Source organism: Delphinus delphis, chromosome 2, assembly GCF_949987515.2.
Source record: "Delphinus delphis chromosome 2, mDelDel1.2, whole genome shotgun sequence".
In the NCBI taxonomy this organism is placed as follows: Eukaryota; Metazoa; Chordata; class Mammalia; order Artiodactyla; family Delphinidae; genus Delphinus; species Delphinus delphis.
Window position 1 is genome coordinate 143,312,287 of NC_082684.1, and position 27,311 is coordinate 143,339,597.

Below are 27,311 nucleotides of genomic sequence, written 5' to 3' on the forward strand. Positions count from 1 at the left end.
ACTCCTGGGCTTCCCTGGTGGCACAGTGGTTGAGAGTCCGCCTGCCGATGCAGGGGACACGGGTTCGTGCCCCGGTCTGGGAAGATCCCACATGCCGCGGAGTGGCTGGGCCCGTGAGCCATGGCCGCTGAGCCTGCGCGTCCGGAGCCTGTGCTCCGCAACGGGAGAGGCCACAACAGTGAGAGGCCCGCGTACCGCAAAAAAAAAAAGTAAACTCCTGAGGAGGGAGAGGAGCCAGTCTTGCTTGATTCAATGCCCACCATGCTTGTCCAGTGTGTGACATGTCCAGTAGGATGCATGGAGAGCTTGAAGGGAAGGGAGAGTCTTCTAATATCTTGCCATGTATTATTTGTCATTATTTCATGTGTATTGGCTTTTTTTTTTTTTTGCACCGTGAGTGTAAATTATAATGAATATCCTTCCTTGTCTAGTCTTGTCTGGCAAATTCAAAATATTTTACGTCCACTTCACATGGCACCTTCTCCAGGAAGTGATTTCTGTCTCTCCTGGGACAAAGGAGTCTCCACCCACTGCTGGAACACCCATTTTACCTGCGTTTACGTGTTGACTGTTGCTGACGCACAAATGATGAATCATTTGGTGGCTATCTCTCACGTCCTTCAGGAGACCATGAGCTCCCCAAATGCAGCCACAATGGGGCTCCCATCTGCCCTTAGCTCCAGAACTTGGCACGTAGTCCAACCCATGGGGGATCCCACTGCAGAAATGCCAAGTGATAGGAAGCCCTGCGGGCCACAGGATGCTCAGAGGCCACCCGTGGTGTTAAGTTGTAAATCCAGTAAGCAGACAAGGGCTCTACCTGTCCAAGGAAGCTGTGAGATCAGACGAGGTTCTTCTGTGCGTAGCGTGTTCTGTGAGCGTGTTGAGGCCGTCCTGTCCATTTCCTTGTTAATATAGCAGTGATCAGGGTAAAAAATGTAGCTTATCTTTTGAATGTGGAAGGCCAGTATTACATCGACAGTGGGAAGTTCATGGATGGAAAGCAGTTCAGATGGCTTGAGAAATGATGACAGTGGGACCTAGCCATTGTGGGATACATATTCTTTCCACTTCTGAGTTCCGTCATATAATTTGCAAGCCAAGTCTAGAACGTTTCTGTTTCATTGCTTATTTTACCAGTCAATTCTACAAAACAATAAGGTTGAAGGAATTATCCAAGCCCGTTGATCATTTACTGTGCTGTACTCTGGATACCGCTTGGTGCTTTACATGTCGTTTTATTTAATCCTTACCGCAACTCTATGAACTGGGTCTTATTTCTCCCATCTTTACAGAGACAAAAGCCTAAGTGACACAAAAGCTTAGATCACTTTTCCCCACTTCGCTTAGGTGGCAAAGCGGAAATCTGAATCCAGATCTGTTGATAGCAAGATCTTTGTTTGCTTTGCTCATTCTCATTTGATATAAGGACTATTTGGGAACTCAGTGACACTTTGTTTTTCCTCCAGGAGAAAAGAAACCATCCTCATAATTGTGTGTGTTCTCTGTTTGCAGGGAAGCAAAGGTGCCTACCGGTACCACTGGCAGAGCCACAATGTCAAGCACAGTGGCGTGGATGACATGGTGTTGCTCTCCAAGATCACAGAGAATGCCATCGTGGAGAATCTAAAGAAGAGATACATGGACGACTACATTTTTGTATCCTTTATTGGTTTCTTTGGACATTTCTAAGTGAGATGACATGTCCGTCCTAGTATAAGAGATCCATCTGAAATTCTGAACTGACACTATATGCTCAAGTCATTTTCACCATTGCAGAATGTGGTTTTGTACTTTCTGTCCCTTGGTTCAGGCTGTAGGAAGGGCAGAGATGGTGCCAAAGTTTTCCCCTGGCATTTCACAAAAGCAGGATGGAGCCAGGGACTTCCCTGGCGGTTAAGACTCCGTGCTTCCACTGCAGGGGGCACGGGTTCCATTCCTGGTCAGGGAACTAAGATCCCACATGCCGCGCCGTGTGGCCAGAAAAAAAAAAGATGCAGCCAGTATTCCTCTATTTCAGTCAATGGCACTGTACCTTTGAAGTGCTCTAGCCACGCACGTGGTGTCTAAAACCTGTGCTCTTCCTAGAGAATGTCCTGGTCTGCAGAATTCTGTCGATAGCGCTCCCTGATTACAAAGCAGAGACAGTTAAGTCCGGACTTAAAAGGTTTAAAAAAGATTGCCTCATGCAAAAAAATATGCCATTTTGCCAGTTTTTCTGCATTCTTATGTTCATGAAAAGAAACATGAGAGAGAAGTGACGATGAACTGTTGAAAATGTCTGATATTCTTGAGTTCTTTATGTTTCAGTTTTAGCTTGCCAGATACCATTTTTTTTGGTAGGACTTTAAAAAATTCAGAATGGAAATTTGATTCAAATGTGTGTTGACTTCATTATAAACAGAGAACTGTGATAGTTGCTTAAGTTCCTACAGGATCCAGGAGTTCTGTTTGGTGCAACTATGTAAAGTTCTTTTAATAGAATTATTGTGGAGTTGGTTATAGATAAGCAAGGGTCTGTGAAAATCTATGTAGTAGTACCAGAAAGTTTAACCGTGATGCTCTTGGTGGCTTCTGAAGGTATGGCGTTCTGGATGATCATTCAACGTGGAGTCTTTGCAACTATCATAACATACATTTTAGATTTTAACCCCCAAACCTTGGGAAGGTAAAGTTTTCCCATTCGTAGCTTCTGTTTATTATTTACACCACTCCTTTGACTCTTAGGTAAAAGCACCCATAGCAATGCAGCAGTACTTCTGCAGGGACTGCCTATTCTATCATTGGTGAGGAGGGAGTTCAACTCACCAGGGGTTAATACTAATAGACATTATTCCAAGGCACTTGGAGGGTTCTAACCAATACTGTGCTGTTTCTTGTTTACCACAGGAAGTTTTTCCAAATATCTGGGTAGTTAAATCCCTAAACCTCTGCTTTTAAGCATTAATAGATAGATTTGGATTCATTAGCCACGTTATAATAGCATCTTGATCAGGTGTGGAAGCCCACTGCCTAAACACAGAATCCCACCCACCACAGGATTTTATTGGAACGTAGCCATGCTTGTTGGGTTACTTACCGTCTGTGGCTGCTTTTATGCTACTGTGGCAGAATTGAGTATTTGCAACAGACCCTATGATGCGCAAAGCCTAGACTATTCTCTCATCCTTTGCAGAAAACATTTGTTGACTCCTAGATACCTGCACAGAGCTTCCTTTAATTGTATGAAAGCAGTTTTATTCGGTTGTAAGTTCTCATTTTATTTGGTCAAAAAATTGAAATATGCTCACTTTATCTGGGCTTATCATCTATTAAAAGATTTTAATCACTTTTATGTGCAAGACCTAAGGCACACGGAAACTGGCCGATGACGGATCAGGAAGAGTTGGGATGAATCTGGACAGACTGGCTTCAAGCTTTAATCTGCGTGAGCTTGGTGACCTTACACAAGTTTTGTGATCTGTGTTCCTTGATTTCCTCACCTGTAAAATGGGAGTGATGATAAAACCTCCCACATGAGGCTGTTGTAGGGTAAAATGAAATAATGAATGCAGTGAGTACAAAGTAAGCATTAGTTATTATTATCGTACACTAAGGCAAGTGTATACGTTCCTCCCATATTTCTTTTCTTTTTTGCAGTACACGGGCCTCTCACTGTTGTGGCCTCTCCTGTTGCGGAGCACAGGCTCCGGACGCGCAGGCTCAGCAGCCATGGCTCACGGGCCCAGCCGCTCCGCGGCATGTGGGATCTTCCCGGACTGGGGCACAAACACGTGTCCCCTGCATCGGCAGGCGGACTCTCAACCACTGCGCCACCAGGGAAACCCCCTCCCGTATTTCTGAATTATGTTCCAAAACTTCAATGATAAAGTTGCTTATTGGACATTCAAATGCATTTTACCATAGAAGCTTTTATTTGTTTATTTTATTTTTTCTTAATTTTTAATTAATTTTATTTTATTTATTTTATTTTTGGATGCGTTGGGTCTTCGTTGCCGCACACAGGCTTTTCTCTAGTTGCCGCGAGTGGGGGCTACTCTTCGTTGCGGTGCGCAGGTTTCTCACAGCGGTGGCTTCTCTTGTTGTGGAGCACGGGCTCTAGGCGCACGGGCTTCAGTAGTTGTGGCACTCAGGCTCAGTAGTTGTGGCTCGAGAGCTCTAGAGTACAGGCTCATTAGTTGTGGTGCACGGGCTTAGCTGCTCTGTGGCATGTAGGAATTTCCCGGACCAGGGCTCAAACCCGTGTCCACTGCATTGGCAGGCGGATTCTTAGCCACTGCGCCACCAGGGAAGCCCCATAGAAGCTTTTCAATGGAGGATTGGTTTATCGACAAGCCCATAGAAGACTCATTTCCGGTGGATGTAGTTGAACTCATTATTCATTGGAATGTTCTTAGAACGTGGACTCAGTTTATTACATTATTTACATAGGCATGGTTTGTTCTTTTAAAAAATTTTATTTTATTTAATTTTGGCTGCGTTGAATCTTCGTTGCTACACGCGGGCTTTCTCTGGTTGCAGCGAGCGGGAGCTACTCTTCGTTGCGGTGTACGGGCTTCTCATCGCGGTGGCTTCTCTTGCTGCGGAGCACGGGCTCTAGGTGCACGGGCTTCAGTAGTTGTGGCACACGGGCTCAGTAGCTGTGGCTCGCAGGCTCTAGAGCGCAGGCTCAGTAGTTGTGGCGCACGGGCTTAGTTGCTCCACAGTATGTGGGATCTTCCCGGCCCAGGGCTTGAACTCGTGTCCCCTGCGTTGGCAGGCAGATTCTTAACTACTGCACCACTAGGGAAGCCCTATAGGCATGGTTTTTGATCATCTGGGTAAGAAAAGAAAAATATGTCAGTGGTTATCAGCAGCCAGCCCATCATCAACCTAGACAGACTCACTTTTCTCCGTACAGATCGCGTTTACCCCTAAAACACTAGAAACTCCTAAGAACAGGGACTATGTCTTCTATACCTTTTAAAAAGCAAAGTTTAAAAAGCACTTTAAAGCAATATGTGTTCATTTAACACGATTTACAAAATGCAGTTAACTAGAAAGGAGAACATTAAAATCCCCTGCTATCCCACCATATAAGGTTTGTTCCTATTAACCTGTTGTATATTTTTCAATTTACTCACATATAAACATACCTATACATACATGTGCTTTCTTGTTAATTTTAGCCACAAAGTGGCATCATCCTGCCTTGTTTATTTCTTAGTTTCCTGCATAATTCTTGGCATGGTGCATTATAGTAGATGTTCATTGAAAGTTTGTTGACTATGATGACTCGCTTTTTATATTCAGACAGCAGAATTTTAAAGTGACTCACACAGAGGGGGCTGATTCCCAGCCTTTGAATTAATGTCTTTGAATCAATGACTGACTAATCGTGTGTTCTTCCAAGGAAATGAGTTAGTTGACCACTAATAGACTTCGTGTTGTAGAAACCTCTGCCCACTCAGTAAATGAGAAACTCGGCATCAGCATGCTTTCCGGCAATAGCACAGAGCAGCTTTCAGCTTTGAGGAAGCTTGATGGCTCTGTTGGATGTTTACGAAATAATACCAAGGGTCTAACTGTGAATCTTTTCCTCTGATAAGTGATAGAAGCCTCCTTTATAAGTTCAATGCCAAGGGAATGTTATGATAGAGTAGCATTATTTTGAATGAGTTTTTCCCCCTCTCTCTCCTAAGCTTAATAGTTAAGACGAGAAGAGATTCGCCTTTAGGTTAAGTTATAAAAATGGTCATTTTACCTATTCTACATCTAATAGCAGCACATTGTTTCGTACTGAAGGTCAGCATTTGGAACAATCAATTGTTAATGCATTCAGGCTGACTGAACATTTCTTTGTTCCACATTAGAAAAAAAATCTACTTGGAAAATGCGAACACTGTTAACCAACAAAACCCCATTTTTTTCAGCTATTTATCCTAAGACCAGGGAGGTTTCATTTACTATCTATTTTTCTTGAGTGTTTCCACACTTCTTACAATTACATTCTAAAATATAGGAGGGAAACCTTGCAGTATTTTCCCTCTGCTTGGTGAGATATCATTTATAGCCACTTGGCCGACAAAAATAGTTCCTGTACAAAGCACTCCATGCTCATTTGGTCCAACTTTCTCCAAACTTGTTTTTCCTCAAAGACCACATGCTCAAGTGTGCTTGGCATTTTCAGCCCTTGAATTAGGAGTTAAGACACTTGCGCCAGAGCAACCGGAGCTCAGGGCAGCGCCATTGATTTGAATGAGGTTTGACCCTTGGCCATCAGTTCATGTTGGGGGGCAGCCACTGCAGTGAGATGAACATGAGTCTGGTGTCCGGAGCCAGGGGCTCAAGTTCCAGCTCTGTCGTCTCCACATATGTGACTTCACGCAAATCACCTCACCTCCCTGCACCACCTCAGTGATGAGTCCGGGCAGGTCGACTACATCAGTGTGGGCAGTTTGGGGGAATTCACTGGCTATTTAAATTTTTTTTTTTTTTAAAAAAAAACATTAAACTCTTAACCTTGCCTTATAAGACCATTAAAAACAACTTTACAGGAGCTGCACTACCATCACATTTCATAAAAGAAAGACTATTTTAACACCCAAAAAGTAGAAAGGAAATAGTGTAAGAATAAAGGATGGTCCTTTATACTGAATACATTGGGCTTTATAAAAAATTCAGGGCACTGTTTCTCTTTTTGTCATTCTTGCTGCAGATTGATGAAAGTACAAGGATCCACAGAGTAGTAATTGGGAAACAATCAATGAAAGATCTATTAGCTGCCTTCTGTCTTGCATATGCTGTTAAATAAGATGGCATTTATCTTATTTCCGTTTTTTTTTAATTTTTAATCATAACGTTGTGTATCTGCATACAATTTGAGAATTAACCTTGGGCCACACCTTTCCAGCTAAAGGTCGTGTGGGTAGAGACAATGACGGAACAGATGTTTCCAAAGGCACACCTGAATTATGCAGCAGGGAGCGGGAGTGAGTATTAGAGTTACCTGGAGAAGTGGCCCAACCCAGTAGATGACCTGTGCTGTCAGGGAGGTAGCTGAGGTCTCTGCAGACCCAAGCAGGTGGGAAAAACATATTTGTTTCCTTTAACTTCCAAATCAAATTCTCTTGTCTCCATTCTGATTTAAGTAAATTTGTAGCTAGATAGGAACAGCGTTATTCATTTCAAACCAAACTTTATTTTTCAGGAGTCCTCCCAAATAATACCGCCCGCGAGAGCCTTACTGGATCCCTCTTCCAATCTGAGTCATGGATTCAGGATTGGCCTAGAATATTCCAAAAGAGGTTTTTTTCTTTGAATGTCTCCTTGCCAGGGTTTATGTAGACTACTTATTGAAAATCAAGACTTTACAAGATGTCTTTTCACATAGCAGACTATTAACAGTAAAAAAATGTTGGTTCCTGACCATCCCAGGTGGCAGAGTGGTTAAGAATCACCTGCTATTGCAGGGGACACGGGTTCGAGCCCTGGTCCAGGAAGATCCCACATGCCACGGAGCAACTAAGCCCGTGCGCCACAACTACTGAGCCTGTGCTCTAGAGCCCGTGAGCCACAACTACTGAAGCCTGTGCACCTAGAGCCCATGCTCTGCAACAAGAGAAGCCCCTGCTCGCTGCAACTAGAGAAAACCCACGTGCAGCAACGAAGACCCAACACAGCCGAAAATAAATAAAGAAATATTTTTAAATGTTGGTTCCTATAGGAGCTCTTACACAACCCAATCTAGATTTATTTATTGGGGAACAAGGTTGGGTTGGTGATTCCTTTGGCTTGGGATCTCTGGCAGCTCTTTATTCTCTGAGTGCAGGGATTGGTTCATCTAGGACAGGTGACATTCACAGCAGCCCCTTTACAACTAAGGAAGGAGCACCATCCTCCATGGAAAGATCCTATTTGGGGATGTATGTAGGCATAGACATCTACTTCTGAAATGAATATAGTCGTAGCAGTGCTGTACTTCTTGAATGTTGAAGATTTCTCTATGCCTCAGTTTCCTCCTAGTAAAATAGGATTAAAATAGTAACAGGGGACTTCCCTGGTGGCACAGCAGTTGAGGGTCCGCCTGCCGATGCAGGGGACACGGGTTCGTGCCCCGGTCCGGGAAGATCCCACATGCCGCGGAGCGGCCGGGCCCGTGAGCCATGGCCGCTGAGCCTGCGCGTCCGGAGCCTGTGCTCCGCAACGGGAGAGGCCACAACAGTGAGAGGCCCGCGTACCGCAAAAAAAAAGAAAAAAATAGTAACAGGATTGTCATTAGGAGCTTAGATTAGTGCCATGTATACATGTATGTGTTCGATCAGTGTTTTTATCATCAACACTTAGTCTTGGCTGTAACACTATGAACACTTCTGACCTGCTTAATAATTCTAACAGTAAATTTATCTGTTCTAAGTTTTACCTCAAAAAAAATAGCCCACTGACGTGTGGTTGGCCTCCTCTGACGTTGGCACTTGGAAATACGTTTGCTCTTGGCCCTTCGTCTGTGACTCTGTAGTGATTTTCGGTTATGATTCACTGTCTCATCTGCATTTTCTCTTAGTGCCATGGCCTGACCCCAGAGCAGTGCTGGGTGTATCTGGATGTGCAGTGAAAATGGACCCCATCTTGTCTACTACTGTTTCATGTTCAGCCCTTTCAATTCTGAAGATCTTTCTGTTCAGTGAGAAAGCAAGCAAAATTGCAACCCAGTCATACCCTCTTCTCACTTTCATGTATAAGTATTAATTTTTAAATATTATATGATCCGTTCCACACTTGGCTCATTTGTGTTCAATAATAATACCAGCACTGCATCCCAGAGATGTTAACGTGACAGAATGAGCATCCTGAAGTGTATGAATTAAGGACATTGCCTCTACTACATATCAAACATTGTGCTGAGCATTTTACACTGTTTCATTTAATTCTCATAACAAGCCTATCAAGTAGGTCCTATTTACCCCATCGTCCAATAACCACCGCTTAGAGATGTGACTCAAGGTCAGAGTAGAATAGAACTGGGTGTGGGGAGCTAGGCAATCTGACCAGATTCCCTGTGCTGCTCTATTTGACACTCAGGTCCTAATATGTGAATATATAAATGTACCCTTGGAGGAGGAAATCTCATAGCTTTACATTCTTTCTTTTTTTTTTAAATTTATTTATTTTGCACTGCATTGGGTCTTCATTGCTGCGCATGGGTTTTCTCTAGTTGCGGCGAGTGGGGGCCACCCTTTGTTGCAGTGCACGTGCTTCTCATTGCGGTGGCTTCTCTTGTTGCGGAGCACGGGCTCTAGGCAGGGAGTTTTATCTCTTCTGTCCATTTTGTTCACTGCTGTATCTCTGCATCTGTAACAATGCCTGGCATGTTGTAGACATCCAGTTCAAACTAGTTGATTGTTGAATGATAAATGGAAATATTTTGTATGTTATGATAACACTTCATTTTGGGGGCATATGTAACACATTGTCTTCTGCGGGGCCTTCTGGGATTTCCCACACAGAAATAAAACCTTCTTCCCTAAACCTGATCTATGTGGGTTTGTAATTTTCTGCTCTGAATACCACTTATGGAAACAACTCAGTTCTCCAGAGATTCGAAAGAGCAGGACTGGGGCTTCCCTGGTGGCGCAGTGGTTGAGAATCCGCCTGCCAATGCAGCAGACATGGGTTCACTCCCTGGTCCGGGAAGATCCCACATGCCCCGGAGCAGTGAAGCCCGTGCACCACAACTACTGAGCCTGCGCTCTAGAGCCCGCGAGCCACAGCTACTGAGCCCACGTGCCACAACTACTGAAGCCCGCGTGCCTAGAGCCCATGCTCTGCAGCAAGAGAAGCCACCGCAATAAGCCCACGCACTGCAACGAAGAGTAGCCCCCATTCGCCGCAACTAGAGAAAGCCCGTGTGTAGCAACAAAGACCCAACGCAGCCAAAAATAAATTAAAAAAAAAAAAAAAAAGAGCAGGACTGTTCAGTTCATCTTATATCCCTCTACTTGTTAAACAGGTAAATGACTATGTTTTTAGTGTACCTAAGAGACATGAAATTTCCAAGGAAAAAATATTTGCTCTTTTTACTCCTTGGTCACTTGTTTCGTTTTTTCCTAGCTGTGCATGTCATCAGTCTTGAAAGAATGTGCTTCAATTCACTTAAAATAACGATTTCTTTTAGTAACACTTCGGTAATTAAGTTAATTACTCTTCCTGGAGAACAAAACCTGAGCTAGTTGGTAATTGCTTTTGTCTTTATTTGTAATCTTTTAGAAGACAAACGTGAGCTTTTCCTTGGGACAATCATTATGAATTCTTGATAACATCTGGTTGCTTAATTCAAAAAATGTGTAGCTATGAAGATTAATGATAGACCTTAACTGGATTTAAACTCAGACATATATAGGATCTGTATTAATCTCAGTCAACCCTTTCAAGCAGATGCCATATTTTGGGGAAAAGGAAATTGAAATGTACCAAGGAGCGGTAAGTTACATGCCACTTAAATTACTGTAGTGTTTGGGGGCTTTTATGATGCATGGGCAATTGAAGTTTGCAATACATTTGCATTTTCTTATTATGAATTATTTATTGGGGAAACGCAAGTAGGTGACATTGTTTGATTTTTAATAATGTGCTGCTCTTCAGAGTACAGCTCAAAAAAGCATAGGAGTATTATTATTGGAACATTATATACAAAATTAGTTAAACAGGATGTAAGACTTACAGCTTCAGGCATCTTCCTCCTTCCACATATGTCACAAAATTCTAAGGACTAAAAAAAAACACTACTCGGTAAAAAAAAAATAAATAGGACAACGGGAACTTTTCTCTGCAAATCACTTAAGCTGTGGCTATGAGTGGAACATGAAAAATGAATCTTTTATTACTTCATTTATTAATGTGACCCTGATCTCTATTCAGACCGAGCTCCATAGCCATTTCAGTTGTGTGATCAAAATAGAATCCATAATCCTAATTAATATATTTCATCCCAGGGCTCATCACTTCCCCAGGCCTCCCCATCTCTGCATCTTTTTCCTTCCCTCTTTCCTTTCCAGCAGAAGCACAAGAGCGTTCATTAATCCTGACCCCTGGAAAACAAACAAAAGGGAGCCCACACAAATTCATCAGTTGAAGTGGAAGGCAATTTACCCAGAGCAAGAGCCCACCCCGTTGTTGCCAGATGAATGGTGCTGGTAGCTGGAGCCGAAGGAGGCTGCCACGCGAAAGACCTTTGATAATGCTGCCTTTATGGAAGCCCAGCACAAGGGAAACACTGTCAGTAGAGGCTGGGCCCTGCCCTGGCGCCCTGATCAGCAGGGCCCCGGGGCAGCAGGCACGGAGCCGGCTTGGCGTCCTCAATGACAGCCAAAGCGGGGTGGGTGGAAGTGCTGTGTATTCGTGTTGTTTCTTCCCATTTCTCTGTGAAGCCTTGCTACGTGAGTCCCTTTCAGACCATTCATCTTTTTGAAGAGTTCTCTTTAAAGATATGCCCTAGGAGTTTTTAATATATATTTATTTTTAACTGCTAGTGTTGTAAAATTGGTATTTACTTAGTGCCAGGTACTGTGTTACACTTGCAACCATAATAAATCAGCCCTGTATGCTGACTACGGATTACTCTTCATCCCCATTTCACAGATGAGGAAACTGGTGCTCAGAGAGGTAAAGTACTTGAATATATTGAGTGTTGAAGCTGGGAGTTGAAGTCAGGTCTCAGTGACTTTCTTTCAAGCGTAAGGGAAGATCAGGTAGAGGAAATGCTTACCCTATAATTCTCATGAGTAGCTGAGAAGTACCATGAGTCCATAGATGGGAAACCAATTTGAAAACTAAAAAGTGACGTGCAGAGGTCAAGTATAACTAGCTAAGTGACTTTGAAGCCTTATTGGGCAATGGCTTGCCCACTCCTTTTCCTCCACTGCTCACAGCTTTCTCTCTACTCCATTTCCTTCTATTTTCCATCCTTTTTTTTTTTTTTTTTTTCCTGGCCACGCAGCACAGCATGAAGGATCTTAGTTCCCCAACCAGGGATTGAACCCGTGCCCACTGCAGTGGAAGCTGGGAGTCTTAACCACTGGACCACCAGAGAAGTGCCTCATCCTCTTTTCTTTTCCTGTTTCCCTGTTTTCAAAGAGGTATTAAAGATAATAATTTGAGCAGTCTGGGCTGGAAGAAGACAATTTAAGACTCTGATCCTGCAGTGCCGTCTACGCATCCCTTCTCACTGTGAGGTGAAGGCAGGAATGACATTATTTTTGTCCCTGTATAGAATTATTCAGTCCATCAGTCCCAGGAATAATCTAGACCCTCATGAGCAGTTTCCTTTCTGAGCCCCCCGCTCACATGTGGGGAGCCGTGGGCACTGGAAACACCCGTGCTTACCATTTGTGCAGGCGTCGAGCAGTCTCTCACCCCTTGTCGCTCCACTCTGATCCACCAGGGCTTGCAGTGAGTGGCAATTTCTGGGCCAGGCCCCTTACACTGTAGTAACTCGTTGTGTAACAAGGCTCAAAGCTGGATTAAGTAGATTCTGCTTTACCGCTGCATTTTACTTACGTTTTCTAATTACTTTCCCATCCTTCATCTCAGTTACCTTGTGAGATGTGTACCATGGACGTTATTATCCCCACTCTAGAGATGCGAACCAGAGAAGGGCAAGACAGAGCCTGAATGTCTTCTCCCTCTGGACTTGGCTTTCTTTTCACTCTTTTATGGTAGATAGTCTTAAATTTAAGGCGTGTTCTTCCTCCAGCTTTCCACCATATGAAGTATTATTCTTTTTAGTGATTTTTGAGGAAGTGGTGGAAGTGGTGCCAAGAAACTGAAGGAAGCAGGGCTGCAGTCGTCCTGACGCAGTGAATTTATTGGTGGATTTATATTTATGTATAGCTAAGATATCCCATGAGATAAAAGCACAAACCCGCTATCTTGGTGTGGTAGGATTTTTTGTTTTTCCATACTGAGATGGGACAAACTGGTCAAATCTGTTTATCTCTTTAAAGAACCACACCTCCTGCCTTCTTCTAATGGAAAGTTTTTAAGTTTTTTCCTTATTTTCATATAGTCTCACTTAATTTCCTGTGGGGTCCCAGGATCTTCAACTTACCTCTTAGAAAAAAAAAAAAACTAGAATTTCTGAATTAATACCAGTCAGATCCAGGTTTTTAGTAAGGTCCTCTTAAGACCTGTTGCCCAAATGTCTTCAGAAACACTTAGAAATGGAATGTGGTCTACAGAGGTGTGCTGGGTGGAAGGGTGTGGTATCGGAGTCTCTGAAGACAATGGTTATGTCTGAAGGCTGAATCATACATAGGCCTACAGAAGAGTCCTTCCAAATTCCATCTTCATTGCTTTAGGTGTACCTCCTCATGACCTTAGCAAGTTTATGATTCTTGTATTATGCAACCTTTAAGGCTGGAACTATACAGTGGTGTATTCATTTCCAAGGCCAAGAAAAGAAATGTAATGTGTTGCTCTAACTGACCATGGTTTTTTTGGTTTTTTTTTTTCTTCTTTTCCAGGCACAGTATGAAAACCCACCACATATCTATGCTCTTGCAGATAATATGTACAGAAACATGATCATTGACAGAGAGAACCAGTGTGTCATCATCAGGTATGGAAAAGAGCCTTCTTAGGTCCAGGGAACATGAGACCATGCTGTACTTAGGATTCTGTCACGGAGCAATGCTTTTGCCGTAGTTGCTCATTCCGGAGACTGGTTAATGTATCCGAGTAGCTAGCAGCCTGTTAGCTTTGCCTTGGTTTGTTTTATAACTACAGTTCATAAAAGGTTTGAGCTTCTGTGAGGTTGCTTTTTATACCCCTGTCACTTAAGGTATTAAGGCCTTAGGGCACATGGTTCTAGCTGGATCTTTCTCTGATTGTCATCAGGCCTTGAAATAAAATCATAAGACACCTCCTCTCCCATTTGATTGTATTGTGGCTTTACTCTGAATTGGAGATCCTTTATGTTGCAAGTATAGTAAGCATGTGTCACTGTTTTGTCAGCTGGAGTATTTTCCTCTAGGTCCTTCTTTTTCCTTAATAGTTTAATATTGGTTTGGTCAGAAAGTTCATTTGGGTTTTTCCATAACACAGAAAATCCTGAACGAACTTTTTGGCCAGTCCAATAGTTCGAGTTTGAACATTTTTGGTTTTTTATCATTTGCTTTTAATTTTCTGAGGGCATTACTGGTCAATGCCAGCATTGGGTGTCTGTAACTACACTTCGCAATCCTTGTAACCTGACCTAGCGCTGAGTCTTTGCTGGATTGAAGTGCTTTTACGATTTTGTTTACCATTACGAACATTTTCAAACATACAGAAAACGTAAGCGTCTGTATTTCCATCACTTAGAACTTGACAGTTTTTGACATTTTGTCATATTTGCGTTCATCTTCTTTAGTTACTTAATTTTTTAGTCCTTCATTTTTCAAAAATGAAAAAAAAAGGTTTTATGGATATTTACAAACACGAAATTAGAAAGAGAATTATAATAAGCACCTGTGTATCTGTCATCCAGCTTGTACAACTATTAATAGTGTACAATATAATAATATAGTGGCCAATCCTGTTTCACCTAGTCCTCCCACCCTGGCCCACTTGATTATTTAAAGCAAATCCTAGGGAGAAAATCATTTCATTTGTCAATAATTTAGCGTGTACCTCGAAAATATCATTCTTATCACACCTGAAAAAAAAGAATAATTCTTTCAATGTCGTCTAATATTATCAGTGTTCCAGTTCCATGACTGTCTTATAAATTCTTTTCTACAGTTGATTCATTTTTATTTAGGTTCCAAACGCTCACACTTTGTCCTGGTTGTGTGTCTCTCAAGTCTGTCGTTAACACTTCTCTCTTGTTCTTTTTGTTTTCTTAGTATTTATTTGTTAAAGAAAAAGGTTCGTCCTGCAGAATTTTCTGTAGTCTGGTGTTAGCTAATTGTGTACCGTGACTTTGCACTGTCCTCTCTATTCCTGTAAATTGACAGATCTAACAGCTTGATCAGGTTCAGGTTCAATTATTTGGCAAAAAAATGCTCCATTATTGATGCTGTGCACGTAATGCCTGTTGGTCTGTCTTTGTGTGATGTTCGGATTTCCAGTGGGTCAATCCATTATAAATTCTCATTTCACAATCATCATTTACTTGATGGTTGAAAAAGAATCATTTTCTAATTCTATGATCCCTTCTACATTAATTTATTAGTTGGAATTTTTATTTGTTTACCATAAAATACAATCTATACGGGAACATTAGATTAAAAAGCTTGATTTGTTGTCTTTATTTACTAATTTTTCAAGCAATGAGTTGATACCCTAGCAGCAAAGTAAAATGTTTTTGTTTTCAATATCATTCTACACTGGTAGATTTTAAATACCTTACCTGTTGAACAACACTGCAGTTTTCATTTAGGCTCAAATAGTCCTACCTTTGGCCAGTGAAGGCCCTTTGTATTGGCTTCTTTGTCCCTTTGACATGACTCCAGTAGTCTGTGATAGTTTCCTTATTTAAGATGTTCCAGGCTCCAGCCGAGGAGTGGGGCAGGGCAGCCAGGAGGGAGTAAGAGAGCCTGAATGGAGGCCGGGTCAAAGGTCAGGGCCTTTTCCTGGCTGCCGTGGCAAGGATCCCTACCTGAACACTGCAAGTGACTATTACCCTGGGATTCGGAAACGTCTACAGGACTGAGACTGGACCTGCTAAAGCTGTCTCAGGGCATTGATGAAGTGTGTTGTTCAAAGGACGTTTGCCATTGGGAAATGTGCCCAGAGAAGAGTAAATAAATGAAGCTTTAGATAAGGAATTGATGAAATAAATCTACAAAGAAGCCTTGTTAAACCCTTTCATATCTTATATATGGAATATACAAGATTTATAAAGAAATATGTTCCTATAAAGTAGGGATAAGGAAATCAGGCTAAAAAACACATAACTCCATTTATAGGTACAGATGGTACCTGTATGTGATTGTGATAGGAATAATGGGCAATGCAGATATGTTAATGCCTTTTAAATTATCTAAAAATATCAAGTTCAAAATTTGTTCAAAAATCAAAAAACTAAATAAAAGATGAATAATACAGTATAAAAAGTAGAGCAACAGGAGGACCTTCAAGATGGCACAGGAATAAGATGTGGAGATCACCTTCCTCCCCACAGATACATCAGAAGTACATCTACATGTGGAACAACTCCTATAGAATACCTACTGAACGCTGGCAGAAGACCTCAGACTTCCCAAAAGCCGTGTGGCTAACAGGGTCTTGGTGCTCCTGCTGGGTGTCAGGCCTGAGCCTCTGAGGTGGGAGAGCCGAGTTTAGGACATCACTCCTCCAGAGACCTCCTGGCCCCTCGTAATATCAGTTGGCGAGAGCTCTCCCAGAGATCTTCTTCTCAATGCTAAGACTCAGCTCCACCCAACAACCAGCAAGCTTCAGTGCTGGACACCCCATGCCAAACAACTAGCAAGACAGGAGTACAACCCCACCCATTAGCAGAGAGGCTGCCTAAAATCATAATAACTTCACAGACACCCCAAAATACACCACCGGTTGTGGTCCTGTCCACCAGAAAGACAAGATCCAGCCTCATCCACCAGAACACAGACACCAGTCCCCTCCACCAGGAAGCCTACACAACCCACTAAATCAACATTACGCACTGGGAGAAGACACCAAAAACAAAGGGAACTACGAACCTGCAGCCTGTGAAAAGGAGACCCCAAACACAGTAAGTTAAGCAAAATGAGAAGACAGAGAAACACACAGCAGATAAAGGAGCAAGGTAAAACCCCACCAGACCAAACCAATGAAGAGGAAATAGGCAGTGTACCTGAAAAAGAATTCAGAGTAATGATAGTAACAATGATCCAAAATCTCGGAAATAGAATGGAGAAAACACAAGAAACATTTAACAAGGACCTAGAAGAACTAAAGAGCAAACAAACAACGATGAACAACACAATAAATAAAATGAAAAATTCTCTAGAAGGAATTAATAGCAGAATAACTGAGGCAGAAGAACAGATAAGTGACCTGGAAGATAAAAAAGTGGAAATAACTACCACAGAGAAGAAAAAAGAATGAAAAGAATTAAGGACAGTCTCAGAGACCTCTGGGACAACATTAAATGCACCAACATTCTAATTATAGGGGTCCCAGAAGAAGACAAGTAAAAGAAAGGGACTGAGGGCTTCCCTGGTGGCACAGTGGTTGAGAGTCCACCTGCCGATGCAGGGGACATGGGTTCGTGCCCCGGTCTGGGAAGATCCCACATGCCGCGGAGCGGTTGGACCTGTGAGCCTTGGCCACCGGGCCTGCGTGTCCAGAGCCTGTGCTCTGCAACAGGAGAGGCCACAACAGTGAGAAGCCTGCATACCGCCAAAAAAAAAAAAAAAAAAAAAAGGGACTGAGAAAATCTTTGAAGAGATTATAGTTGAAACTTCCCTAATATGGGAAAGGAAATAGTCAATCAAGTCCAGGAAGTGCAGAGAGTCCCATACAGGATAAATCGAAGGAGAAACAAGCCAAGACACATAATAATCAAACTATCAAAAATTAAATACAATGAAAAATATTAAAAGTAGCAAGGGAGAAGCAACAAATAACATACAAGGGAATCCCCATATGGTTAACAGCTGATTTCTCAGCAGAAACTCTGCAAGCCAGAAGGGAGTGGCAGGACATATTTAAAGTTATGAAAGGGAAAAACCTCCAACCAAGATTACTCTACCCAGCAAGGATCTCATTCAGATTCGACGGAAAAATTAAACCCTTTACAGACAAGCAAAAGCTAAGAGAATTCAGCACCACTAAACCAGCTTTACAACAAATGCTAAAGGAACTTCTCTAGGCAGGAAACACAAGAGAAGGAAAAGACCTACAATAACAAACCCAAAACAGTTAAGAAAATGGTAATAGGAACATACATATTGATAACTACCTTAAATGTAAATGGATTAAATGCTCCAACCGAAAGACATAGACTGGCTGAATGGATACAAAAACAAGACCCGTATATATGCTGTCTACAAGAGACCCACTTCAGACCTAGGGACACGTACAGATTGAAAGTGAGGGGATGGAAAAAGATATTCCATGCAAATGGAGATCAAAGGAAAGCTGAAGTAGCAATTCTCATATCAGATAAAATAGACTTTTAAATAAAGACTATTACAAGAGACAAGGAAGGATACTACATAATGATCAAGGGATCAATCCAAGAAGAAGGTATAACAGTTGTAAATATTTATGCACCCAACATAGGAGCACCTCAGTACATAAGGCAAATTCTAACAGCCATAAAAGGGGAAATTGACAGTAACACAATCATAGTAGGGGACTTGAACACCCCACTTTCACCAATGGACAGATCATCCAAAGTAAAAATAGGGAAACACAAGCTTTAAATGACATTAAACAAGAGGGACTTCATTAATATTTGTAGGTCATTCCATCCAAAAACATCAGAATACACTTTCATCTCAGGTGCTCATGGAACATTCACCAGGATAGATCATATCTTGGGTCACAAATCAAGCCTTCGTAAGTTTAAGAAAATTGAAATTGTGTCAAGTATCTTTTCCTACTACAATGCTATGAGACTAGATATCAATTACTGGGGAAAAAACTGTAAAAAATACACATGGAAGCTAAACAATACACTACTAAATAACCAAGGGATCACTGAGGAAATCAAAAAATACCTAGAAATAAATGACAATGAAAACACGACAACCCAAAGCCTATGGGATGCAGCAAAAGCAGTTCTAAGAGGGAAGTTTATAGCAATAAATTCCTACCTCAAGAAACAAGAAGCATCTCAAATAAACAACCTGACCTTACACCTAAAGCAATTAGAGAAATAAGAGCAAAAGAACCCCAAAGTTAGCAGAAGGAAAGAAATCATAAAGATCAGATCAGAAATAAATGAAAAAGAAATGAAGGAATCAATAGCAAAGATCAATAAAACTAAAAGCTGGTTCTTTGAGAAGATAAACAAAATTGATAAACCATTAGCCAGACTCATCAAGGAAAAAAGGGAGAAGACTCAATAGAATTAAAAATGAAAAAGGAGAAGTAACAACTGACATTACAGAAATACAAAGGATCATGAGGGATTACTTACAAGCAACTATATGACAATAAAATGGACAACCTGGAAGAAATGGATAAGTTCTTAGAAAAGCACAACCTTCCGAGCCTGAACCAGGAAGAAATAGAAACTATAAACAGACCAATCACAAGTAATGAAATTGAAACTGTGATTAAAAATCTTCCAACAAACAAAAGCCCAGGACCAGATGGTTTCACAGGTGAATTCTAACATTTAGAGAGGGGCTAACACCTACCCTTCTCAAACTCTTCCAAAATATAGCAGAGGGAGGAACACTCCCAAACTCATTCTATGAGGCCACCATCACCCTGATGCCAAAACCAGACAAAGATGTCCCCCAAAAAGAAAACTACAGGCTGATATCACTGATAAACATAGATGCAAAAATCCTCAACAGAATACTGGCAAACAGAATCCAACAGCACATTAAAAGGATCACAAACCGTGATCAAGTGGGGTTTATCCCAGGAATGCAAGAATTCTTCAATATATGCAAATCAATCAATGTGATATACCATATTAAGAAATTGAAGGATAAAAACCATTTGATCATCTCAATAGATGCAGAAGAAGCTTTCAACAAAATTCAACACCCATTTATGATAACCCTTCAGAATGTAGGCATAGAGGGGACTTACCTCAACATAGTAAAGGACATATGTGACAGACCCACAGCAAACATCATTCTCAATGGTGAAAAACGGAAAACATTTCCACAAAGATCAGGAGCAAGACAAGGTTGCCCACTCTCACCACTCTTATTCAACATGTTTTGGAAGTTTTAGCTACAGCAGTCAGAGAAGAAAAAGAAATAAAAGGAATCCATATCGGAAAAGAAGAAGTAAAGCTGTCACTGTTTGCAGATGACATGATACTATACATAGAGAATCCTAAAGATGCTACCAGAAAACTGCTAGAGCTAATTAGTGAATTTGGTAAAGTAGCAGGATACAAAATTAACGCACAGCAATTTCTTGCATTCCTATACACTAATGATGAAAAATCTGAAAGAGAAATTAAGGAAACACTTCCATTTACCATTGCAACAAAAAGAATAAAATACCTAGGAATAAACCTACCTAAGGAGACAAAAGACCTGTATGCAGAAAACTATAAGACACTGATGAAAGAAATTAAAGACGATACAGACAGATGGAGAGATATACCATGTTCTTGGATTGGAAGAATCAACATTGTGAAAATGACTATACTACCCAAAGCAATCTACAGATTCAATACAATCCCTATCAAACCACCAATGGTATTTTTCACAGAACTAGAACAAAAAATTTCACAATCTTTCACAAAAGACACCCAAATAGTCAAAGCAATGTTGAGAAAAAAAAAAAACAGAGCTGGAGGAATCAGGCTCCCTGAGTTCAGACTGTACTACAAAGCTACAGTAATCAAGACAGTATGGGGCTTTCCTGGTGGCCCAGTGGTTGAGAGTCCACCTGCCGATTCAGGGGACATGGGTTTGTGCCGCGGAGCGACTGGGCCCATGAGCCATGGCCGTTGGGCCTGCGCATCTGGGGCCTGTGCTCCGCGGCAGGAGAGGCCACAAAAGTGAGAGGCCCACATACTGCAAAAAAAAAAAAAAAAAAAAAAAGACAGTATGGTACTGGCACAAAAACAGAAATATAGATCAATAGAACAGGATAGAAAGCCCAGAGATAAATCTACGCACGTATGGTCACCTTATGTTTAATAAAGTAGGCAAGAATATACAGTGGAGGAAAGACAGCCTTTTCAATTAAATGGTGCTGGGAAAACTGGGCAGCTACATGTAAAATAATGAAATTAGAACACTCCCTAACACCATACACAAAAATAAACTCAAAATGGATTAAAGACCCAAATGTAAGGCCAGACACTATAAATCTCTTAGAGGAAAACATAGGAAGAACACTCTGACATAAATCAAAGCAAGGTCTTTTTTGACCCAACTCCTAGAGAAATCGAAGTAAAAACAAAAATAAACAAATGGGACTTAGTGAAACTTAAAAGCTTTACACAGCAAAAGAAAGCATAAGCAAGACGAAAAGACAACTCTCAGAATTGGGGAAAATATTTGCAAACAAAGCAAGTGACGAAGGGTGAATCTCCAAAATGTGCAAGCAGCTCAGTGTGAATCAAACAACCCAATCCAACAATGGGCGGAAGACCTAAATAGACGTTTCTCCAAAGAAGATATACAGATTGCCAACAAACACATGAAAGGATGCTCAACATCACTAACCATTAGAGAAATGCAAATCAAAACTACAATGAAGTATCACCTCACAGCAGTCAGAATGGACATCTTCAAAAAATCTACAAACAATAAATGCTGGAGAGGGTGTGGAGAAAAGGGAACCCTCTTGTACTGTTGGGGGGAATGTAATTGATACAGCCACTATGGAGAACAGTATGGAGGTTCCTTAAAAGACTAAAAGTAGAACTACCACATGACCCAGCAATCCCACTCCTGGGCATATACCCTGAGAAAACCATGATTCAAAAAGTATCACGTAGCACAATGTTCATTGCAGCTCTGTTTACAATAGCCAGGACATGGAAGCAACTTAAGTGCCCATCGACAGATGAATGGATAAAGAAGACGTGGCACATGTATATAATGGAATATTACTCAGCCGTAAAAAGAAATGAAATTGAGTTATTTGTAGTGAGGTGGATGGACCTAGAGACTGTCATACAGAGTGAAGTAAGTCAGAAAGGGAAAAACAAATACTGTATGTTAACACATATATATGGAGTCTAAAAAAATAAAATGATTCTGAAGATCCTAGGGGCAGGACAGGAATAAAGGCACACGTAGAGAATGGACTTGAGGACATGGGGTGGGGGAAGGGTAAGCTGGGACGAAGTGAGAGAGTGGCTGGGACGAAGTGAGAGATTGGCATGGACATATATACACTATGAAATGTAAAATAGATAGCTAGTGGGAAGCAGCCGCATAGCACAGCACGATCAGATCGGTGCTTTGTGGCCACCTAGAGGGGTGGGAGGGAGACACGAGTCGAGGGCGAATGGGGATATATGTATACATATAGCTGACTCACTCTACATATACGTATATATGTATAGCTCACTCTGTTTGTTATATAGCAGAAACTAACAGACCACTGTAAAGCAATTATACTGCAATAAAGATGATAAAAAAATTAAAAAAAAAGATGTTCCAGGCTCATCTTGTACCTTTTCTGCCAAGCCTTGGAACCAGCCATTTCATCAAAAAGCCCTGGTTCATTTTAATGGGAAATAGTATTTAGAGCCCATCAGTCTAGTCACTAAGAGTGCTCACTGCTCTGTTAACAGTGCTTCTTATGCTTTTCAGAGAACAAAGGCAAGGAATATGAACTTTTTAAGAAAAAAATGAAACATGAGTCCGTACTGATAATGTCCAGTTCTTTTTTTTTTTTTTTGTAATTTTTTCGCCCCGCAGCATGTGATATCTTGTTTCCCAGACCAGGGATCGAACCTGTTCCCCCCTGCAGTGGAATTGCAGAGTCTTAACCACTGGACTGCCAGGGAAATCCCCCAGTTCATTTTTAAGATGATAGGGTTTTTACTTCTTTGGTTTTTATATTTGTATCTGCATTTTTCTTACGTTGAAAACCTCGATTTCTGATGACATTATTACCGTTACTTGCTCTATAATGTGTAGGTGCATAAAACTATAAATAAGTATATATACGTATACTTATACATAAATAATATATATTACATAGTAAATAATGGGATAAAGCAAATAAAGTAATTCTGTTAATGCTTGAAGGTGACAATACCAACATTATTCGTAGCAATACTGAATTCACTTAAAATTTTTTTGTTCTTTCTGGTCCTTAGGATGTACAGTCAAAATATTGGGTTTTAAAAGTCCCTTAAATTAATTCTTTTCTGTGTCATTAACATGCCAACTTGAACTACAGTTGATTCATTCATTTCATTTTGGGTTTTAGGAGTTTAAATTTTGTAAATTTTAATTTTGTTATATAATTGTGTAAATCATTACAGGGCTCCAAAGTCAAAACTATAAAACAAAAACATTGAAGCATTTCAAGATACAGACTTCATGACATCTTACCTCTAAATGTTTCTCTATGCATGTGTAGAAAATAACGTTTTCTAACTTAGCCCCAATACCATTATCACAACTAAATAATTAATACTAACTTAATATCATCTAAAGATAAGCAGTCTCTATGTAAATTTCTGTGATTGTGGCACACATGTCCTTTCTTGCCAGTTTATGTAAATCAAGGAACACTGGCTGCATTTGGTTATGAGTCATTTTTTTAATCCTACCACAGTTCCCCTCTCCCATTATTTTTTTTTTCCGTTGACTTGGTTCAAGAGACCAACCCACTTTTCCTATAGACACCTTTTAGATTGGTCCAGTTGCTTCCTCATGGTCTCGTTACTCTAGTTCCTTCAGTCTTCTGTAAATTGGAAGTTAGATCTAAATATTTAATTAGCTGCAGGTTCTGGAAGGAACACTGGGTGTTGAGTTTGGTTGCTGAATCGGAAATGCTTCTGTTTGACCCCAAGTGGAGGTCACTGGCCAATAGAGAGGTGGGAGGTGTTTTCTTGACTTGAATTAAATGAGAGAGGATAGGATGAGTTTTCTATCATATTCCCTTGCCCTTTTTCCTTCCTCCTGGGCCCCTAGTGAGATGAGGAGGAAGGGAATGGTCTTGTTGCATGAGCTTCTCCCGTTTGGAGCTACTTCTTTATTTCGTAGCCCAACCCTTTCCCTCTCTTGGATCCCCTCAGTCTGTCGTGCAGGGTACACTTGCCCTGAAGCAGGACACTTGCCCTGAAGCAGGACACATGCCCACTTGTAGGATCTTTTTTTCCAGTGTTCAGGCGGCAAAGACTTGAAGGCCCTGCTCCAGGGATTTCTATTGCAGTGTCTGTGCTTTAATATAGGAGATGGTGGAACAGGGAGCTGCTTTGACTTCTGACACTAACCACCCTAAGTCAAGCCAGACTTCACACGTGAAAGGCACAGTCCTCCACAAGACACCAGCTGCAAGTTCCAGGGTTCCCACCAACCCCTCAATTTCAGTAATTTACTAGAATGGCTCACAAACCTCATGAAAGCACTGTACCCTATGGTTACCATTTTATTAGAGCAAAAGGATACAAAGCAGGACCAGAAAAGAGTAGAGACACAAGGGCAAGGTCTGGGAGAGGTCCACGTGTGATGCTTCTGGGCATCCTCTCCCCGTGGAGTCATGGATGGTGTTTCCTCCTTCCATTCGTGGTGTGGGAGTTGACAGTATTGCCAACTAGGAAGTTCACCCAAGCCTTTGCTGTCCAGAGATTTTATTTGGGCTCAATCACAAACTTCCTGCATGACTGACCAGTAGTCTCCAGCCGTCCTGAAGATTTGGTCCAATATCTGTAGCCTCCATTTTCTCCCTGGGTCAGAACTTAGACACGGCTTTCCAAAGCTCTTAATCATAAATTACTGGCCAGTTCCCAAAGACCCCAGACAAATTTCTTTACTACCCAAGAGCTGTGCTTCATCTGCTTTGAGAAAGTAGATTTGCTATCTGCTGTGCTGTGGTTCACTCTCACCAGCTCTGTGATCCTGGGCAGCAAACCTAACACTCATCTGGGCCTCGTGTCTTCACTTAGGAGTGAACTGATTGACCAGATGACCTCTGAGGTCTCGCCTGCTTTGGGGGTTTTGGAACTCTTCCAAATAGTGCTTGAGGGAAGGGAAGGCAGGGAAATGCTGTTCTGGGTAGAGAAGCCCAAGTTTGCAGCTACTGACATGGGAGAGCTGGGTGCTCATTCAGCTAGGGCTGAGTCCAGTGCTGCCTACCTGAATGCACTTGTGAACAGAAAACAAACAATACCAATTTTCCTGGGGGCTGGAAGAAAAGTCTGCTCCTTGTGCAAAGGGCTTCTGCCGTAGCTGGAGAGACTAGGAATTTTTAGTATCCTTTAATTAGGAAATTAAAAATTAATGATGATCTAATCCTCTGGTGTTCTTTTAGACTTTCACTTTCTATTTTCCCTGGTATATGACCTCATCTACATGATGAAATGCATATGGTTTATCTTTTATTTATCTATTTTTAATTTTAAAATTAATTATTAAATTTTTGTATCTGGTTTGTTAAACATTTTATTAATAATGTATATAAATATTTTTTGTTTAAAGCATTTAGCTTTAGAGAGAAATATATTTGGGATTTCCAGGATAATACATATTTTATGCATTTTAAATCATGCTATAGAAGAAACTGAAATGAAGGTCAAATACATTTAAAGAAGTTTTTAAAAAGAAAATTATATTAATATAAGAAAAAAAATTTATGGTTTTTTTAAAATTGAAGTTTGGTTGACCTACAGGACTATGTTAGATCTAGATGTACAACATAATGATTCGATATAGCTGTACATTACGAAGTGATGACCATGAAATGTGTACGCTTAGATGGGATAATGCAGCACATAGAAGCAATCTTATCAGTTCCATCCCAATCTTACGTTTTCTGAAGAGGTGGATGCAGTGACAGGATGGACTGGCAGCTGATTATTTCTGGATAGAAATCAGTGTAACAAATTGAATTTAAAAAGAAAGAAATCAAGGAAGAAGACAAGCGGCTTTCTCAAGTGCAGACCTCCATCCAAGCCTTGGCCCTGAGTTTGTTTTTTTAATTGAAGTATAGCTGATGTACGGTAATATGCACAGGTGTATAATATAGTGATTCACAATTTTTAAAGTATATACTCCCTTTATAGTTACTATAAAATATTGGCTATATTCCCTGTGTTGTCCCATATATCCTTGTAGCTTACTTTATACATATTAGTTTGTACTCCTTAATCTCCCACCACTATCTTGCCCCTCCCCACCTCCCACTGATAACCACTAGTTTGTTCTCTCTGTGAGTCTGTTTCTTTTATGTTACATTCACTAGTTTGTTGTATTTATTAGATTCCACATATAAGTGATGTCATTTGTATTTGTATTTCTCTGTCTGACTTGTGTCACTTAGCATAATGCCCTCCAAGTCCATCCATGCTGCTGCAAAGGCAAAATTTCTTTTTTATGGCTGAAGAATATTGCATTGTGTATATATACTACATCTTCTTTATCCATTCATCTGTTGATGGACACTTAGGTTGCTTCCGTGTCTTGGCAATTGTAAGTAATGCTGCAATGAACATTGGAGTACATGTGTCTTTTCCAATTGGTGTTTTTATTTTTTTCAGATATATACCCAAGAGTGAAATTGCTGGGTCATTCTATTAGAGTAGTTCTATTTTTAGTTTTTTGAAAAACTTCCATACTTTTTTCCACAGTGGTTGCACCAATCTATATTCCCACCAGCAGTGTATGAGGGTTCCCTTTTCTCCACATCCTCGCCAACATTTGTTAGTTGTGTTCTTTTCGGTGATGGCCATTCTGACATGTGTGAGGGGATATCTCATTGTGGTTTTGATTTGCATTTCTCTGGTAATTAGTGATGTTGAGCATCTTTTCATGTGCCTGTTGGCCATCTGCATTTCCTCTTTGGAAAAATGTTCAGTTCTTCTGCCCATTTTTTATCAGGTTGTTTATTTCTTTGATGTTGAATTCTATGAGCTGTTTATATATGTTGGATATTAACCCCTTATTGGTCATTTCATTTGCAAATATTTTCTCCCATTCAGTAGGTTGTCTTTCATTTTGTCAGCGGTTTCCTTTGCTGTGCAAAAGCTCTTAAGCTTAATTAGATCCCATTTGTTTATTTTTGCTTTTCTTTCCTTTGCTTTAGGAGACGGATCCAAAAAATATTGCTGCGATTTATGTCAGAGAGTGTTCTGCCTATGTTTTCCTCTGGGAGTTTTATAGTATCTGGTCTTAAGTTTAGGTCTTTAATCCATTTTGAGTTTATTTTTGTGTGTGGTGTTAGGGAGTGTTCTAGTTTCATCCTTTTACATGTAGCTGTCCAGTTTTCCCAGCACCACTTATTGAAGAGGCTGTCCTTTCTCCATTGTATATTCTTGCCTCCTTTGTTGTTGATCAGTTGTTGGTCCTGAGTTTTGCAAACATGTACAGACTTGATTTGTCAAAATAGCTGGAGTTGAGCAGCCTCAGGTTGACTGACTGGCCAACCAGACTCACAAGTGAGTGTGAATTAGACCCCAGTTCATGATTTTATAAGGAGAATTCTGCTTGTGGTGGACTGCTCTGTTGATTATTTCCCTG

General features: G+C 40.9%; 1 protein-coding gene across 1 annotated transcript in view; it reads left to right on the forward strand.

Moving 5' to 3' along the window:
• The window catches only part of MYO1E (myosin IE), a 202,075-nt gene that overhangs the window by 83,996 nt on the left and 90,768 nt on the right, over nt 1–27,311 (forward strand). Inside the window, exons 2-4 of the mRNA XM_060005875.1 lie at nt 1,516–1,659; nt 10,369–10,458; nt 13,500–13,594. Coding sequence (XP_059861858.1) covers nt 1,516–1,659; nt 10,369–10,458; nt 13,500–13,594 — 329 coding nt within the window. The remainder of the gene's footprint in view (nt 1–1,515; nt 1,660–10,368; nt 10,459–13,499; nt 13,595–27,311) is intronic.